At 40.7% G+C, this 20,563-nt stretch overlaps 1 protein-coding gene across 1 annotated transcript in view; it reads right to left on the reverse strand.

Moving 5' to 3' along the window:
* The window catches only part of XKR4 (XK related 4), a 236,191-nt gene that overhangs the window by 79,847 nt on the left and 135,781 nt on the right, over positions 1 to 20,563 (reverse strand). The window contains exon 2 of the mRNA XM_065832519.2: positions 10,619 to 10,818. Within this exon, the coding sequence (XP_065688591.1) occupies positions 10,619 to 10,818 (200 nt within the window). The remainder of the gene's footprint in view (positions 1 to 10,618; positions 10,819 to 20,563) is intronic.

A 20,563-nucleotide genomic window follows, 5' to 3' on the forward strand; every position in this document is an offset into this window, starting at 1 on the left:
GTGTGTAGGCAATATATCACGCTTGCAGAAACTAAATGTACTATTTTGTGTCTCAGGCTGTCCTTACCACTATGTATATATTAGCAGGTTTGTGGAGGCACTATTTAATTTAAAAACCTGTAGATAACCAGAAAGTAATTTTTTTTTTTTTTTTTTTATTACCCCTAACAGTAAGGAATTTCTCTTCACAATACCTCCAGGCTCATAATGATCTTAAAGCCTGGACCCCTCAGAGGAGAGCAGCTGATGGGCTGGAGGGCAAGGCTGCCCTGCAGAGGGATCTTGGCAGGCTGCGAGGACCTGCAAAAAGACTTACAAAGGCAAACTGTTGCATATCCATATCATTTTAGGCCCCCACTACAGGAAAGACACTGACAAACTGGAGCGAGGCCAGTGGAGGGCCACCGAGGTGGTCAGGGGCTGGAGCACATGGCACATGAGCTGGGTTTGGGTAGCCTGGAGAGAGGGGTGTGAAGCAGAGAGATCTAATCGCCATTCTCTCCTATCTAAGGGGGAAATGTACAGAAAACCCAGATAAACTTTTCTTCAACGCACACAGTGAAAGGGCAAGAGGCAACAGTCCTAAATCTCAGCAAGAGAAGTTTTGGTTTGCTGTAAGAAAATAAATTTTCACAGGAGTGGTGAGCCCTGGTACAGTTCACCCAGAGAGGCTGTGGGATCTCCATGCACAGAAGCCCACAAAACTCAAAGAGACATGCCCTGAGGAATTTGATCTGTCTTTGAACATGGGCCTGCTTCAAGCAGGGTTTGGACTAGATGATCTTCTGGTTATCTTCCAGTACAACTTATTGTTTGATTATGTGACAAGTTAAGAAATTATATATCTCAATCTGTATGAGTTGGAAATGGCACTCACAGGTGAGACTATCAGCTTGGTGCCAGGACAAGCTGCATCAGAAGCTTTGAGAAACCAATCTCAAAAGAGTATTCATATGCAAACAGAAGTTTATATAAACAAAATTCTGTCCTTTCAGACTGGCGTAATAGTTTTAAGGTATTACAAAATCTTTTCCTAAAGCTGACCTCGCATATGTAGATACATGACAAGATTTTGCAAAATTTAGTGAAGGAGGCACCCATCTAAAATGGCCAGATGAAAGAAGACAGAAAGAGTAGCAGTAAAATGTATACTAAATCTTCCTAATCCTGTTTTTAATGACCTTTTTCTATTAAAATGACATACGCAAACTTCATGCTGGTATGTCATGAAGCCTTACTGCCACTCATTCAGAATGACCTGCATAGCATATTCATTTTACCTGTGATTTCATAAGTGGCAAAAAATGGGCAATGAGTGGCCAAGCTCCACAAATGTTACTTCTTTTTGCATCATATCACAAACTCATACTGATATGTCTATGTAGTGCCATGTGATCCTGTGGTCTTTTTATGACAGGTTAGTAGGAACTAAAGAAGGATAAAGATACAAGCACAAACGGAGTTAAAAGGAGAGTCACCAGAACATACTATTTGTGAAAAAAATGTTGGAGGCAGTTCCACTCTTGCTCCTGATGTTGCTAGAGGAATTTGTTTGTTTTTTTTTTTTTTTTTTTCCTGCACTTTAACAGAAAGAAGAAAATAGCTCACTAATACCTTTTCTGGTTGACTTTCAGAGGTTGAGGTCCTGTATACTGGGTTTGTTATAGATGTGCTAAGAAACAACATAATCACTGTCAGCTCTTCCTGACAATACCTGCCATGTTGTATACATTGCCTCTTTTGCATTTACAAGTTATATTGATGTATCATTCCTATAGATGAATGAACGGAAAGGGCACAGGATACCAGGAAAAGGAGGAAATAAAGCCATGGGTGCAGGACATAAAGCACTATAGGGTTATAAAGAGAACTATAGGGTGACAGAAACATCATGGACTTGTGATCACTCCCCAGAAACAGGTACTGAAGGGGAGGTGGCATTCAGAAAAGATGGAAATAATGGTAAAAGCAGTTCATGTGAATGGAATGACAGGCTGATGTTTCAGAAAGGGATCCCCAATAAAACAGATTCTGTTTGCATACAAAATTACTTTGGGGAAAGATAGTGGGTAGTTGTTGAGAGTCTGCTGTAGAATTCCAGAGTTAAATTTGGATATGGATAGAGATCTTCAAACGGTTATTACAGGGAGAAATTCTGCAGAGAATTGCCTCTTTATGGAAGACTCTGATTTCTAAGATATACACCAGAGAACACACGCTACTGAAGGCAGCCCAGATATTCTGGAGTGTGACAACTGACAGATTTTCTGACAGAAAGCAGAGAGGCTTCTTTCTAAACTTAGTTACAGAAGGTGTTGAGGTTATTATACGACAGCTAATTGTAAAAAGTAGAATCAGATCACACGAATGTTGGTTTAATTTAGTTAAAATGGAGGGATAAACAACAATAAATCTGTTAGAATATAATCAGAATTTTAAAGAAATGTGTGAAGGCAGTAGAAGTTAATTGTTCGAGGATTTCCCTGTGGAAGAGAATCAGATTTTCTTTAAGGTAAAACACAGAAGAACTTCTGGATCTTCTAAACCCTACAAAGTGAAAAATTCTGGAAAAAGGCTTAAAAACTAGCTGTACACAAACCCACCTCAGAAATGGTGCCTAGGTGGAAATGGAAAATGGATGATTAGCAGTAAAGGCTGCGCCTTATAGGTCAGTTTTCAGTAAGGGCTCTTGAAACAAGGGCTCAAAGACAGAGCCAGCTGATAAGAAATTAGAACAGAAAAGAAATCTGCATTAGTATGTGGAAGCAAAACTCAGAGCTCCTTGTTTTCACCCAGTGCAACTAGAAAACCTCTGCTTCAGGATTCAAAAAAAGCTGATGCATGAAATCTTGCTTCTGGTGAGAAGCATCTCAGGTAAGTCTCTCCACTCAGAACTGGTGCCATGCGACTGGAAAAGAGGCAATCTGGGGCATTTCTCAATTACCTGGCTAAAACAGGTCTACAGTACAGGCTTCAATACAATACAAAGCTTTAGAGAAGCTTTTAAAGGAAAAACTAATTGCAAATTAAGGTAAACATAAAAGAAGATGAAAAATAACAGATATCTACAAAAAAGCAGATCATAAGAGAGCCACAGAGGCTCAGCTAACTTGAAATCTTTCTTTTATAGCCCCTTTCTGAACAAATAAAATGTGGCAGATCTAATCTATCAAAACTTTGGCAGAATGGTGATTGCCATGCTAATGGGAAAGTACTGGTGAAGCTTGAGAAAATGAGGATTAGTAGAAGATAGGTAAGGCAGATAGAGGAACTAGGTAGAGAAAGACACTACAGAATCATGCTGAAATGCTATTGAGAAATTTTTGGGCTGAAGTAGGATTATTGTTATTTTTTTCAGTACTGATTACCCTTGGAACCGATCTTGTCTGAATATTTCTCTTAATGACCTTGGTTTTAAAAGGCAATATACAAATAAGGTTTTAGGAGACATTATCAATGTGGAAAAGGAGGGTGATATGTGGAAAAACTAGAAGTACCTTGCAGGCTAGAAAAGTAGAAATGAGATGAAATTTAATTATGTGCATCTAGTTGCTAATTTTTTTTTAATGTAATTGAAGCCTCACCAGAGTGACATGACACCAGAAGAGCCCGTGTGTTTTAAAGGATCTTGAAATAAGCAGGATTCACCTCTGCAATGCCTGAGTCAACAGGGAATTTCAATCGTGGATTGTACCTAGTGAGATATTGCCATGAGAAATACGAGAGCTCTGAAGAAATGTCATCTGGAGTACTCTTGTACAGCCTTGGTCATCCATATTCACCAAAGATGAATTCAGAATGGAACTGATGAGGTGAAAGTCTGTGAAGATAATCAAGGGAATGCAGAACGTCTCATGAGATGAGAGAATGTGTATCAGGAGGAATGACTCTTATTTCCCCATCAAAGTGTCTCATATTCCCTAATCCCATTTGTCTGTCATAATAGTCCCACCAGGCACGGGAGAGCTGTTCAATGCCATGTGTGGAAGGATGCATATTTGGACTGACTGGTGGCTGGTGTCTAACAAAAAGACTAACTGTTGAAGGCTGCCTTGCTTTCCCTTTAGTGGAAGCTTTCATTTTTCTTTTTTTTTTTTCCTTGATTGCTTTTTTCACAACATTTAAAGAAACACAATTATCTTTGAGATGTTAGCTGCTCTTTTATATTGATTTAAATAGTGCAATGGATCAGAAGTTCTTAAAAGTCATGACTGAAGGACAGAAATGGACTATATAATCACATGAACCTAATTTCCTTAGGGAACAAGTGTAAAAACAGGGATGGCACAAAAATGAATAGGGGCAGACTGCTGATGAAATTAAAAAGGCAGGACAGCAGCAGCAGGTCTCAATCAATCAGAGAATTAAACTTCCAACTGGTGTATTAGATACAAAGGATATAACTAGTTTTAAGATTCTAATCAGGTTATGAAATGGATTATACTATATGATCGCCTTCAGGAAGTCCTCTCCTGTCCTATCAGAAGCAAGGATCTGCTAATGTGATGGCTCTGTCCTAATAAGTAAAAGATAACATTCTAAGATTTGCAAAGGAGCCTACAGACCAGTTTAAAAGTCGTTTGCAGAAGACACATTTACTCCATTGTATATCGTATTTGTTCAGCTTTGTCACTGAAAATCTGTTTTTCCAAGTTGTAGGCAGAATCTGTGACTATTGCTTCCTCTGCTTTTCTTTCTCTCTGGAAAGTCTGGGTGCTGGACTGCAGTGGTGCAGAACCCTGACAGCGCAGAGCAAAGCAGTGGCAGCTTGCCCAGAACTCAAGTGCCGCACCTTATTTCCATACAAATACATATTGAATTGTATAATATTTTACACCAGATTTTTTTTTTAATTTGAAGAGCACTGCAAATATAGGCAGAACTTTACAGAGCAATCCAAAACTACTGTGAAGGTCACAAAAAAAAAGAAAAGCTATGTGAAAGCATAGTGTTGTCCTCACAAAAAAATTGTATAGATTTAAATGAATTTCAGTTTATTGCGCTGATATGAAAAAAGTTTGAATCCCTGATGCATGAGGATGAGCTTTCCTAGAAGATTTTTTTAATGAACTAGCTAACACATAATTGCCTTCTGCCAGATAAAGTTAGGACCTATCAGCCATGTCATAAACTGCCAGCAAGTCTCTGACCTTCTTGTTCAGCTCAGGCAGGAACCGGAATTTATTTGGAGTAGAAGGACTGGAGAGCAATGTTTGGTGGCACTGTGAACTCCTGTATGCTGTCTGCGGTGTCAACATATGAACAGTGTAGGAGTTTCCAACAGAACTGGTAGAAAATGGGAAAATGGTTGGCCAGGGAGATTTCATGGAAATGCAGTTTCAGCAGAATCCAGGAGCTCTATGGGAGTGTGGTGACTTCAATGAAATTTAATGAATTTATAAACTGTTCTGAACTTCTCATCTTGCTTCTGCACTACTGTCAGTCTATATTAAGAACTGCAGCTTTGTATGATATAAACTTTGATTAGACTTTGATTAAAGTTTGATAGAGACTTTGATTAATAGTACTGTATGGAGAAGCCAGAACAACTCCCCGCCAAGGGCTGATAAAGAAAAAAAATGTCAAGTGCTGACTAGCCGGCATAATATGCAGTAAACAGGAATGAGAAGCTAATCTATAATTTAAGCAATCTGTTAATTAATACAGCATAAATAATGAAATCTGTGGTAAATCCAGGGAGTAATCTGGTCTATCTGCTCGTCTAGGAGCAGTTAGAACACCATGCCCTTGAGTCAGATGACAGTAACCATAAGCTAAGAGATAAGGAGTCTCTTTCCAATCAGATGATCAGCAGGATTTTTTGCTTGCTGACTTTTACTAATTTTAACATAGGAAGTCTTTCTAAAATCAAACAGCATAGTGGGAAAATTGAAGGAAGTAAGAGGAGAGTGCCAAGGGATGACTGCCAGTCTGTGGGCATGATTCCAAAATGAGGTGCCAGAAGAAGGGACAGCCCTGACCTTACGTACCCACCCAGTTGTGTGACAAACTCTGCCCTGGGGAGTACAGCTGGATACCACTGAGCTTCAACCAGGTTAGTAACAGGGAAAATAATTGTGCAGCATGGGAATGCCAGTGATGTGATGGGAGCACACAGCTTGGGTGAGGTGCTGGCAGGACTCCCCATGATTAAATAAAAGATTTTTAGGTGCAACCTGCAGGTTAAGTTGGCTTCAAGTGAATGGAGAGTAACCACATTTAGCCATCTTGCCAGTCCAGATCTATTGATGACTTTATCTGTCCTAAAACCTGTTAAGTCAGCAGAGCAAATGTAGTGGGATGTGGCCATTACACTGGATGTCTAGAGACCCAACCAAGAAAAGGCCTTGTAGCCTTTAGACTGATCTTGCTGTGTCAGCAAACCTGCCTAATGCTTGGTATAAGGTAGTCTATTGTGGAAGCGTTTGTTTCTATAGCAAAGACTGTGAAACTACTGCTTATTTGCTAAATGGCTTGAAGAGTGGAGGCATTTTTGAGGGAATCACTTACAGCCTGCTGAATTTATTTGGGTTATCCAATAAGCCAAACACTTTCAACCCCTGTATTCTGGCTCCCTGTGACTTTGAGGTAGATACAGTGCAGGACCTGGTTGCCCAGCCTGGGAGCAGAACTGAAAACATGGGGCGAAGGTCCCAGGTTCGCAAGAAGTTTTAGGCAGCTGGTGTATGTAGGTTGCCACTGAAATCAGCTAGCCCACCCTGGCCTCCAGGCTATTGCTGTTAGACTGTTTCTGGTAGTGGAATGAGCTCACCTGCAGATGGATGCAGGATGAGCATCAGTAGTTTCACTGGACTTTCTGCCACTGCTCCCCCCATGTGCAGAGCTGTCTCATTCCTCATACAGTTCCCACCTAGAACAGGACTGGTGAAGCTAGTGACTCCCATCATGAAGCTGCTTTGGAGATGACTTTCCTACAGAGTAACCATGGGAGAGGAGAAAGAAAAAAAGGAAAAGAAAAGAAAAGAAAAAAAAAAAGGGGAAAAAAAAGGGCATAAAACTCCCAAAAAACCAAACCAAACCAAACAAAACACAAAACAGTTTGGAGGTGCTGCTGGCTCAACAGGGAAGTTGTTATGGGACTTCTGCGTTCGTAGCATGTGAAGAGAAAGGAAGTGAAACAGACTCCCATGAGGAAAAGACTGAGGAATTACTTATTTTGAAGGCACATCTGTCTTCTGGAGAGTTGGTATTTCTTCAAAATCAAAGGAACCACCAGGGTGGAAGAGGTGGAGGTAATAGGGGAGTTAGCACAGCGCCAGATCAGTCCAACATCATACTAAAGGTGTTTGTCTTGAAGAATCAGCACTGAGAAATCATCAGCTTCCCCCACAAGCTGTTTCACTCCTTCCGCTCTAGGAGGGACCTGGCTGCTGGTTGTAGGCAGAATAAGAAAGATAATTTCCTCTAATTATGCCAGTTTTGATGAAATGTTAAAGAAGAATCAGATTTTTAGATACTAATTTAGGTGCTGTTTTATCAATACTCAGATTTCTCTAAGTGCCAAAGCAGATGAGAGATGCCACTCTAGAATGACTGTCTATGGCCTCCTGCATTTGCAACATTCTACTGCAGCACCCACAGTACAGGGGAACACAATCCTTGCTGGAAGTTCACGCTGCAGTTTTTCAGTTAATGCTTGGGGAGTCCAGGTAAGTGCTGAAGGTTCCTTGTGGTGAAAGTCTTGATAAGGTTGATGTATAATACAGTACTGTATTCTTACCTTGATTAGCAGGTCTTAAGGACTGAAATAAGAAATAATATACACCTAGCCAATACCTACTACAAAACAGGGAATCTTCAGTCACACTGACAGTATTCTCCTGTTGGGATTTGTGGGAGATTTGAGGGATTTTCTTGAGGCTGAGTTGTGGAGGGGTTGCTGTTAGATGGAGATTTGTTACTGAACCAGCCAGGAATTTCAAGGCTGGGAACAGGACCTGCCGTGGGAGAGAACCAACTCCGAAATAACAAGGCCCCAACGTGGTGTAAATCAACGGACCTATTAGCAGTGGGACTTGGGTGCGTGGACAGCCCGTGAACATGGACAATATCCAATCAGCTAATGCATGCTTGGAGCGTGGAAGCGTGATCAGGAAATAACTGCATATATAAGGAGGCTTGTCTCTGTAATAAATGGTTTTGCTTGAATTCATATTGAATTGTGTGGAGTCCATGAGTTTTCGTCCTTGCAGGGATTGATGCTATTTTGGTGCATTTGGAATGGAAAATATACAATTTCATAAATAATATATTGAACAGTTTTTCTTGTGGTCGTTAATGGCTTGATGTTAGAAATACCCTGCTTATAGACCAAGACATTTCCAGTGTCACTCATTTCCCATGCCAAATTTGTGGTTAGTGATAGAAGTATACTTTTAAGAACGTGGAAAAGTGATGGCACTTATCAATTGTCATGATAACTTTGTCCTGTGGGACAGAAAACTAAAAGAACAATAATAAAAACCAAATAGCATTCTCTAGACAAAGAAAATCAATCAAACACACTGTTTATTGATCCATGTTAGAAATCTCTATAACAGGCTCAGTGAGTGGACAGCTAGCTGAAGCATATACCTTATGGCTAGACCTTTTAAAACTCCCAGTTGTATCATGATATCACAGAGAGAAATTATGCTCTCCTTATGCAGCTGCAGAGCAAATCTACCATCCTATAGCGCAATGCATAATCCTTAACATTTCTTTAGAAAGGGAGAGAGAACGCAAAAAGAATTTTCACGGCTGGCAATGTACTAAAATGTATTAGCTTTCATCAGGAGAATATAATGGTACTGCTGTTTAAGAAAATGCTACAACCTTGTTTAATTTTAATTTTTTTAAAAATGTAGCCTTTTCTCCTTGGAAGATGGAAGAGAATGAGGGAAGAGAGGATCAGTAAATATTTTCAGCCTTCTCAGCTGAAATCCGTAATTATAGTTTTATTCATTTCTGGTTTCTGATACGTAGATTTCACAGAGCTGATTGCAGGCTTCAGGAACCAATTTTGCCTTTTAAATTGAAGCATTTCAGGTTTTCTCTAATTAACAACCACTTGCAGAGTACATCACAGGCTTAGTGCCTACTTGCCAGCCACATTTCTCATAGACAGAGCTGTTATTGTACTAAAATGAGGGCGAGAGGCCTTCTGTATTAATAGTTTATGAAGACAGCTAAATTACAGCTGACCATACAGTATTCTGGCTATGTTCTTCTCCTAAACCTCTCTCTGGACTCTCTTTTTTCTGGGGGGACAAAGCTACTTGAAGTGATTATACCTTCTCTTGAATGGTAATAGTTTGGTCTGGTTGGTATGGGGCCGGATAGTTTTGACAAATAGCTCTAGGAAGTGCTTAGGCAACCTTTCTTGTACAGAGCACCAACTAATTAAAATAGAAAATTTGGATTTCTTTTCCCCTTAAGGTGACAGAGTTTTAGTTCTAAAGAAACAAAACCAGAAAACACAGGAAGCAGGACAGCTGTTATTGGATATCAGTTCAAAGGGAAGGTAAAGGAAAAGCCTCTGATTTATCCACGGGAAACTTGCCAGGATCAAGGTCTTCACACTGTTACCCACTTTGTTCCTGGTTCTTTTTGACCCAATCAGTCTCACTGCATGTTACTCATAATAAGCTAACTAGACGCAGATCTTCTTAGAACAAGGTTTTATCCTGTACAGTGGCAGGAACATGAGTAATTTTTTAAAAATAAATGGTAAAACCATTGCATTTCCTTCTTCCTTCTGTTCCTCTGCTCTTCCTCCTTTCATCCCTTCACTCCTCACCACCTCATGATGTTTGTGTTACCTTCTGGATCCCAAGTTCTCATTTACCTCATTCCCTTGTCAATAATTGCTGCCCACGCGCAGCCGTAATGCAGAACTGTGGTGCAATACAAAAGGAAAATTGTCAAGTAGCCAAAAGTAGCATTAAAAATGCAGGAGATAGTCTTATATATCACTGACTGACAATCCCTATGGCTGGACATACAAATGCATGTACAATTTTAAAGAAGAAATGACACTTGCTGAAAACATCCACCTTAGAAGGAAACCCAGAGCTTGAAGGAATGAGTATTGTTGTAATGCTCAGGAGGTGACTTGTATTATTTCATATAAACGTGGCCAAGAACTGATGGACATGTATTTCATAGACACTAGCATTTTCTCCACAGAATAGTTGTTTTCTGCTGTGCCATTTTCTGTTTGGCATAATACCATATGAACCTCATTACTGCAGTTTGGAAGGTTTTGAACATTCACAGAAAGAAGCATAGGGAGAAGAGCAACAGTTTGATTGATGCAATTTTCGCATTGGCCCAGTGGATAATCAGAAGAGCACTTCTATTACAAGGACATGCAGAAAGCAAAACATTGTAAATCCTACCCACTACCCAGGGCCAAGAAGAAAGGCTAAAAAAACTCTGGCAACACAGGCTTGCTTGACAGTCATTGTTAACAGCTTAATAGCAGCTAGCAGGCAAGATCTGCTCTTATGCCAGGAGTACAAGGCACACTGCAGTTTGAAAGAAAGATAAATATGTATGTATAGAAATTACATCTTCCTAAAATGATAAAAACCAAATAGATTAAATGAGCCCCTACCTTGGAGAGCCTGGAGTGTACGAGTCTGTACAACAATACAGAGCTGCAGGACCAGCTGTGGTGCACTTTCCAGAAACGTGGCTAGCAAATGCAGCATACTCACATCTGCATACTCATACACCATTTTCCAATAAAACCGCCATCTGTCATTCTCTCCACTCCGTCGACTCCGGATACCCAAGTATATTGTGTGGAAATACCTAGAAATAAAAGAGAGAGGTTGTAGAGATGCAGAATGATATTTTACAGGTAGTGCTTCTGCTTGAAAATAACCAAGATATTTTCAGTGTACTTCAAAATAATGAATATTCATATAAAAGGATTACTGTACTGCAATTTGTAATAGTTGATATGATAAGAGCAAAAGAGCAAACTAAACTGAAGAAAAGGCTTGCCTTCGTAAAACCATTTTAAAAGCTTGGCATTGTCTTATTCGTTAAATAGTATTCCTTTCAAGTATGCAGTTTTCTGAATTGAAATATAAGGGGGGATGTGTTGATTATATGGCCTCCCTCAGAGTTTTTTAAATAATGGGGGTAAAAAAAGCTGAAACTGCAATGGTCTCTACTCAGAACCTGCAAAGAACTGATCTCCCTTCTGTGTAACTCTATGTGACTCAGAAGACCACCCACACTGCAAGCCTGGGCTGGTCTTAGCCTGGGGCCCTGCTATGGCTGAGCTCATTGTCTTGCTTTTCCACCTGTCTAATGCATTGAATATCATATTTCAGATACTGCTAAATATATAATACTTTTTGTCATAGTTTGACTATTTTAGGAGGAGAGGAGATGAAGCTATGAGCTCCTATTTTAGGAGGAGAGGAGATCTGGCCGTGGTTTCCCTTGGTGACTGGAAGTGACTCACCACGCTAGCTCCCATGCAGCAGCAGCGGGAAGAAGCAGGCTGCTGCTGCTGGCAGTAGTAACCAGCAAATGAGAGAAGGAGCGGTCAGAAAGCACGTGCCAGCACTGGTGGCCAGTGCAAGCAGGGGGAAAACCACCTGGAGACCAGCTTCTTGAATAGATTTTGGTGGGTGCAGGAGCAATGAATGGTTTTAGAAAACAAGGGGTGTTTTCTAATGGCCAAGCCACCTGGCTGCTGTTATGGTTTTTGTGACCCTTGCAGAGCTTGCAGCAGTCTCCCACGACACACCAGTGTCACAGTGCAGTGACTACTGTGCACAGCCTTCGATCTGCTCTGTTATTCTGATCTGCTCTCCTTTATCCTGCATCAGAAAGTCTAGGCTGCTAACCTGCTACTACAATTTCAGTTCAAAACTAATTAAGGCTGGCTGAAGAAAACAATCTCACTTAATGAAAAAAATCTGAAGATTAAGATATTGTCTTGCATCACGGTATTTTGCATCATACTGGAGTGTCCTGTTGAGCTACTAACTGATAGGGATCTCTGTTTCTCTTTTTCCCACCATATCTTTCACATCCTTGTCTTGAAAGCATTTCCTTATGATCTTTTTAATATGTTTTCACAGCTTTTTTTTTTAAATAAATTTCTAATAAGAAAAATGTTAGTAAATTTTGACCACTTCCAATATGAATTGTTTAAATTGGTTAAGATAGAACACTTCAGTATTTCTCCTCCTTTTCACAAGTCCATGTCTTAAAATCCTTTTCATAACTGGTGGAACATGGTGAATTGTGGAACCTCTTTGTATATAGGCTGCATGCAACCTTTCATCCCTCTCCTGTTCAATTGTAACTCTGGCAGTATCCTTGCCGATGAGAAGATTTTTGGCCCCTGACTGGCAGAACAGCCCAAGACTCACTTGTCACTGTGAGGAATGACTGCTGTGCTTGTACCCAATGCACCCTTGTACCAAATGTACCCTTGTACCAAATATACCCTTGTACCCAGCACACACACCACTGTAGAGCCACAGCTTTACTCAGGAATATGTGTCAAACAAAAACAGAGACTAGCACAGAGAAACAGCTGACAGTCCAGGTCTGAGCCTGCAGCAGTTCTCTTGACAATGCACATCATTGCAATATAAAAGAAAAACACATTAAATTCACATTTAAATTAAAATCACACCAGGTGGCTTTGAATGTTATCAAAGTCCCACATGGGAGTGAAGCAGCAATGAACCACTCAGAGATTAAGACCATGGAGGTGCATTAAGCAAGACACCAGCCCTACCTCTCACACAAAACACTGAGCAGGTCTAGATAGGTTAAAGTATGATGGGATAACTGGGGCTCTCAGATGTCCTCAGGGTTAGGCAGAGCAAAATGGCCTGCTGCCCAGATCTGAGAGAAGCCACTGAGCTGGAAAGGCATCTTTGCTGTGCAGTTCTACTAACAGCATTCGTTGGACCCCCAGGTTCTCAATCACAATCAGTTTAATTGTTCCTAGACCTCCCATTAGTGTACTGCAGTGCAACAGCGACAGGTAAGACTTGCATTTCTTTCTGTAGTTTGGTTTTTGGGTGGGTTTTCATTTGGCCTGCCTCACATGTCCTTCCAAAGGGCACACCTGGAAATATTGCACATAGTGGGCAGAGAAAATTTCAGCATCCTTCTTTTGAGATATCACTAATCCTTGCTATAAAAAATGAAAGTAGCCTTGGCTGCCGAAGGTTGTGCCAGAAGGCTCTAGCTCTGCCAATGGAGCCATCTGCAACTTCAGTTCTACAGCATTTGTGCAAAAAATACTTTCCCTATTATGAAAATGACATGCTGTGCCAGGTAACATTCCATAGGGTTCTTTACCTGCTCTGCAGAGTGGTTGTGCATGGCAAATGTGTTGTGATTAATGAACCCTTATGGAAATATTTCCTCTCCCATTGCACTTTATTGTAGATCTCTGGCAGTGAGTTATTTGGGACTGGGGAATCATTGCTCTTTGTCTACTTAGCTCTCTGCAATTTAGGCACAAGAGGCAGAGGAGGAAGATTCTTTCTCTTTTTACACACTGGGGACCAAATTTCAGCCTAGGGTGGTAATTTTTTCTGTCCTATCAATTTTGGTCAAATTAATTGCAGGCTGAAATGAGCATTTACACACATAATTACTGTCACTGATTTATAGGCACAATCAGGTGATTAGACAGCTAAACATTCTCATTTGCATCCACAATTAATTGCACCAGGATTGACATTAGGTGTGCAAATTAGCAGTTATTAAAATAAAAAGATGGTCTCATAAAATGCTCCATATATCAAAGACACTTTTTTCCCCTAGTGAAATTAAAAAAATAAAAAAAAGGGGACAAAGTGCTTTTCTTGTTATGGTTTCCGAATATAGATTACACTGCAGTAATGACACATCCATTCTATATATATATATATGCATTATGTAATTGCATCTTAGACACCCTCACTGGAGTCCTATTGTCAGCAAATGTTATACAGACACACTCGAGGGTAGTTCCTGCCCTGAAGAGTTTTTATATTTTGGTCTTCTGGTATTGTTTTGGTGGAAACTCACACTTTTCTGTGAGCCCATGTTGCGGCTCTTATAGACAGTTATTCCAGAAAGATATAAGAAGAAGTAATAACATCTCTACATTGGAAAATATCTTAGATTCATTGTTAAACTGATGTCAATGAACCTGAAAGAGCAGATGTAAATATTATTATTTTGGTTGTAGTTGCATCTAGAGGCATCAACTAGTCTTGTGCAGGTACTGTACAAATATACACAAAAAACTCTCCATCCATTTCACCAAAGAGCCTTTAATTGACATGACAAGAAATGACAAGGAGTGAAGAAATAAGAGTCAGAGCACCAGAGGAAGATGGTAAAAGAGGAAGAATAGGAAGTATAGTAACAGTATTGCCATCTAATAAAGTAACTACTTCATCTAATAAATCAGGATAGATAGTCCTTTAAAGTTTCTGATTTCATTAGAAAAGTAAAAAACCCAAACCAAACAAAAAACAGAAAAAACTCTAACTCCTATCCCATTAAAAAAAACCAAACCAAACCAAACCAACAAAAACAACCCCAAACAAAACCACACAACTTCATAGTTCTTAAGTTTATGGAGAAGTAGAGAAAAGTTTAGAAGTAACTGAATTTACTAAAGATCTTAGAGTTAGAAGACTAGAAAATGTACTATGTAGAAGTGATATCAAATCTTATTATTTTAAAATTACTCTTTTTTTTTTTTTTTTTTTTTTTTAAGCCAGATCAGGGCTTGGGTTGTCAACACTGATATAAACAAGCTTACTATTCAGAATGACGACAATGGAGTAGGAAGCAATACTTCCTATATTGTTGATAATCAGATGGCACCATATATATTGTTATTTGAGGCTTAATGTCTTTTTTTACCCTCTGGAGGAAATGAAGAACGCTTCAGCATTTAATTGTTTCGATTCATTTCAGTACATCACGTAGTATGGTATACATATCATTGATATAGCATAACCCTGAAGGATATAAATCCAACACAAGATTACAAGTGACATTCTTTTTCCATTATATTAATGAGGGGAAGCAACAAAGTAAAAAAAAGAAAAAGCAGAAAAAATGAAAAGCGGGTTAGTCCTTGTGCTGCCCACGAGAAGTGTTCAAGATGCAAGTCAAACAGAAGTAAAAAATTACCTATATTTATAGTTATGGAAAAAACTTTTGTTCTAGGGAAAGAGACATTCATTCTGATAACACAGTGTGTTTCCAGTGTTTCCAAAACCAAAAGTCCTCATTTTGCTCCAGGTTTACATACCAGCCTTGAGGAGGGTTACCATCAACAGAGATACCTATGTTTTAAATACTTCCGGTGACACTTAAATTACACAATTAAAGCATGGCCAACTGTGCATTTAATTGAGATGTGGTAGTGTAATTACATGATAATACCAAATATTTATAGGAGTACTTTAAAGTTTAAAGTGTTTTACAAACATTACTTGATTAACTGGAGTGAATGTAGATAATCTCACAGGGTTCATTCCCCAGGAACTGGCAGCTGACCGACTTCATACCTTCCTGCAGGAGCAAGGTGTAGTTTGTACGCAGTATGAACCCAGGTGAGTTTTCAGGAGTCCATGATGGGGATGAGTTACTCTTTTCTTGTGTGCAGAATAATGTCACTCCTTCTTCTCTCTAGTTCATAGGAATGTGATATTCTGTCCTGAATTTGTGAATAAAAACTCTTTTCATCTCTTGCTCTCATATACAAGGCAGGCAGCGGGGCCACCAAATAGTTTCCAAACAGGAGACAATACCTCAGAGTCAGATATTCTGGAAGATACAGCTGAGATGCCAGTGGCGTCTGGGTTAGAGGTTTCCAACTTGACTACCGTTTATCTATTCTGTCATAAAATACCTTCAGTGAATATTCTGCTACCACTGAAACTGAAGAGGTTTTTGGCAGTGATTTAACAGAGCTTGGGTTTTTACCCAGTTTACTTCGTAGTAGCTGGGTGTCACATATAACCATTACTTCTCTCTATGAAACAATTTTAGAAGCTGCTCCATTGTGTTTCACAGATAGTATTCTCTCTAGTACAGACGGCTCAGGCCGTCTGGAACAGAGAAACTGAATCCTGATTGCTGATGGACTTGTTGTTCCCGTGTGTGGGACCAAAATGTTCTTGCTGCACATAGTTTGGTTCAGTCAAACATCTTTCAGTCTTCTCAGCTCCTCTGGGCTTCCCATCCCAAAGTTTGACACTTCCCCTTACTTCATTTCTTTCAGCCCCACAATTTATTCAAATCATTAGCTACAAACTGAAATTCTGGAGATTAGGAAGAGTTTTGTTCAGTTGCTTTGCATTTAGACAGTGTGCACAAGTGTGTGTATACACAAGCACAGAGCCATATAAAAGTCCAGTCTGACTATGGCTCAGAGCAATTCTTGCTACAGATTTCATCTTAATGAAACTATCCATCTGATGGTAATATGTACATCTCTAGAAAAATATCTTCCATTTAGAAGTGCCAAAGAATACATTGCTACTTTGTGCTTTCTCCTTAGGACGATACACATGAACAAGAGACTACTTGGGCTATTTGGAAATAAAAATGTTCTGATTTCATGCCTCATGTAGTCCATTTTTATTACAATTGCCTAAGTCAGAAGAGGACATTTACTTATGTTACATAATCTACTGAAACATTTGTGAGAAGATCAAAAGTCATTAATGGCTAATCATAGCAGTCCTAGACATTTATTCTGATGCCTAATTTTCCCCTGTATCAAAGAGTATATTAAACAATTTAGCCATTCCACAAATGGTTGTTCTTTCTGTGTTTGAGGTATGGAGAATAAAAATCACTACTGCTGAGCTAAAAACAGTAGAATAAACAGCAATTCAGATAAGTGGTATTTTCTTCTGTTGCTTAGTTACCAGAGAAAACTTAACTGTATTTGTATCTCAACAGTATTTGCCGTGTTAAATAACAACAGATTGTTCTATTTTGCTTCTTATGTGCCTTTTTATTAGGTGTGCCTGAATACTTAAAAGGAAAAAAGTTTCTGTCGCAGAAATACTTCCTTCCTTAACAGTACATGCCAACTCTTACTCCTTCTGTTCTGAAGAAACAGACAAATCCCTTCAGTTTTAATTCCTTTTTCTAGGAAGGAACAAGCAGCCAATTTTTAATTTTCCAATCAAATTATTTTTTGATACGAGCATTAAGGTTTAATGTTCAAAAGGAAACTGAAATGCATTCTGTAGCACAGCAGTGACCAAAGCTTGTCCAGCCAAGCACGGTTCTGGCAATTTACCAGCAGTCAAAAGTCTGTGCTTAATTTACTTTAAATTATGAGTGCAGTATCCTCATCTGTGTCACTGAGATGAGATCCATGTGAGGACAGATCCCACTGGGGAATATTTAATCATAAGAGATGTTAAAAGACTTATTCCCGGAATATACCTCCATTACAAATATGAAAAACAAAACTCAACTTCTTGTATTGCATTTTCCCTTGCAGTATTTGAAATATCGGAAAAATATCTCCTTTAATTCTTTTAATACAAAGCAAGACACTTTATGCTCACAGACAAATTATTATATCTGTTTCATTATGACCTATAAAGCATTACCCAGCATATTCTGTGACTGGGCGATCCTTCCCAAATGGCCACAAGTCATATTACCGCAGCATTTTATGGTCATCTGAATTTTAATGGTCATATGAATTTCGCTACTATCTGAATGCTCCAAATGTTACCAGTCCTGCCAGCACTTTCTTTCCTTTCTTGACACGTCCATACTGCAGACCTCCAGTACGTGAACCACTGGTGTAGGGAGAAGGTGGGACCAGGTAGGACTAGGTGCAGGGTTAATGAGGAGAGGGTGGCCTAAAGAAACCAGTGGTGCCCCCTGCTCCCCAGTTAAACCCCTCACCTGTGGGGCATGGCTGCTTGGCCCCACTGCTCAGGCCACAGTTGGGTTCAACCCTGCAGGAGACAAAGGCCTCTCTGGGAAACAATTCTCCCTGTACTGGAAAAGGGGTACAGCTTGCATGCTTGCGTTGAATGGCATTACAGAATCACAGAATGGCTGGGCTTGGAAGGGACCTCTGGAGATCATCTAGTCCAACCCACCTGCTAAAGCAGGTTCACCTTGAGTAGATGGCACAGGAATGTGTCCAGGGAGATCTTGAATGTCGCCAGAGAAAGAGGCTCTACAACCTCTCTGGGCAGCCTGTTTCAGTGCTCTGGCACCCTCAAGGTAAAGAAGTTTCTCCTCATATTCAGATGGAACCTCCCATGCTTCAGTCTGTGCCTGCTGCCCCTCATCCTATTGTTTGGCACCACTGAAAGGAGTCTGGTCCCATCCTCTTGACACCCACCCTTGAGATATTTATAAACATTGACGAGATTCCCTCTCAACCTTCTCCCGCGGTGCTGGGCTGCCCCTGACAGCACCCCTCTGGCTTTACAGCATTCTGCCATCCCTTCCTTTTCTCTGAACCCTTCAGGTTCTGGTAAGATGGGAAGCAACCCCTTTGCCTATGCATACAATGAGGTGATGCCCCCACACCATGACCATCAGATGCTACCACATAGGACAGAAGTCCTCCTGCAAGTTTGTCATTCAGTTTAATAATTTCCATGTTCCTGTTTTCAAAACTGGGGTATTCCCAGTATGTGCTTACCTCCCAAGGCTCCCCATCAGCTCAGGAGCCCTGCAGCATCCCCATCACATGTGACTCCCCATGCTGCCAGGCTGTCCCTGACATGTCTCTGGTGCTTATCCTCCTGTCAACTTTTACCTCTGTAGCGCTGGGTCCTGGGGGTGGATGCAGCTTGGTGGCCACAGACCCATCAGGCAGGCAGATGGTGGTGTCACTGTCAGTGACAGGGATGACTTAACCTTGTCACGGGGTGTGATACAGCCGTTGGCCACAGCTCCTCAAGATGCTGCCCTGATACTTCTCAGGAGTAAACATTAGTGTATTTTTTGCATTATCAACTACAGGCTAGAATTAAAAACGAGAATGAAGAAGTCAAATGAAAAGAAAAAATACATATAATGCTGCAGCCATCTCTAACTTTGTATCTCAGAGTTTCTTCACCAGCATTGCCACTGAAGCTGCATAACAACTGCCTTTCCTGTTGCAACCAGAGGACAAGGCCATTTAGACATATTCAGCAGCAGAACTAAAAAGTTTTACTGCACTGTCATTTCCTGTACTGCACCACACACCTGCATGCTCTTTAACCACAGACACTGCACCATCAAAAGCTGATGAAATTGCTTTGGGCGTCAGAGGCCCCTTGGGCTCTACCTGCGGGAAACACTGGAGTTTCTTATGTGTCGTTGAGGCTGCAGTTCTGGAAGTGATGCCCATGTGAGACAAAGACCCCTGAGGGTGAGCAGATTCCCAAAAGAGCACCGGCCTGCTCTACTCTGTGTCCTCTGAGAAGCTGAGGTCTTTCCCATCACATTAGAAGGGTCTATTGGAACTTCCTGAAGCAACGACACTCAACTGAAACTGTTAGGAAAATATGGCTTTATGGATAAAGACCAGGGCACTCCAAAGAGCTAACCTGATTCACAGCCTGCTGTGTGACTCTCTCCTTTTGGTTTTCTTCCCATAGTCTTACACCCTTTCAGAACTGCCCAAGTGAAGGCTGTCTCTGTCCTCAGAACACACATTGAGATCCCCAACCAAGAGTGGTTTACAACGAATTTCTTTCTCCTCTTCTCTTCCCTTCCTCTCCATGTTTCATTTTCATTTGCTTTGAAGCCTGTCTGCCCGTTAGTCATCCCAAAGCACCCTGGAAACCAAATCCTAGTTTGCCTCTATCTCTCAGTCTGGAGATATCACGAGGAATCAGGGAGCAGAAGAGTACAGAATCCCTCAGGGAGCTTCAGGCATTCCCTGGAAAGGCAATTAGTCATTGCTAAGGATGTGTACCATGCAGCTGTCACAGGAATATAATCATTATCATAGGCATCCTCACTTCACCAGTCCCTGGGGCTGCAGCAGGAGCTGAATTGTTTCCCTGTTCCTTCCCAGTTATGACAGATTTATGATGATAGCCTTTGGAAATGGTCCCAAGACCTCCCTCATGAGACTGGTGAGGAAGATGCACCTGTCCCCGACCAACTATTTGACTACACTTGAAGAAAGGACCACTTGTAGAGTTAAGAAGTGGGCACAGCTGGAGAACTGTACCCCTGGCTTCTTCTCAGCTTGGGGTACCAGGTGTATCTCCCAGCTCTCTGGAGGAGGAGCTAGGAAGCAGCCCATCACTACATAAGGATGAGACCAGGATAAGGCATCAAGAACCCTTTGTCTTTCTTACCCCGTATTACTTTCCACAGGAACAAAGTGTATAACGGCATATTCTGAAAACCAGGGTCTCATGGCTGGAGACATTGCACTCTGGAGACATTGCACTCTGGAGACAGGCTCTTCTCCTGGGTACCATTGTTTATTATTCATACTGCACACAGGAGACACTCAGGCCCCTCTGGGGGAGCTGAATCTCTCCCAGCATCCATCTCTCAGAGTGTTTCC

Source organism: Patagioenas fasciata, chromosome 2, assembly GCF_037038585.1.
Source record: "Patagioenas fasciata isolate bPatFas1 chromosome 2, bPatFas1.hap1, whole genome shotgun sequence".
NCBI classification, from domain to species: Eukaryota; Metazoa; Chordata; class Aves; order Columbiformes; family Columbidae; genus Patagioenas; species Patagioenas fasciata.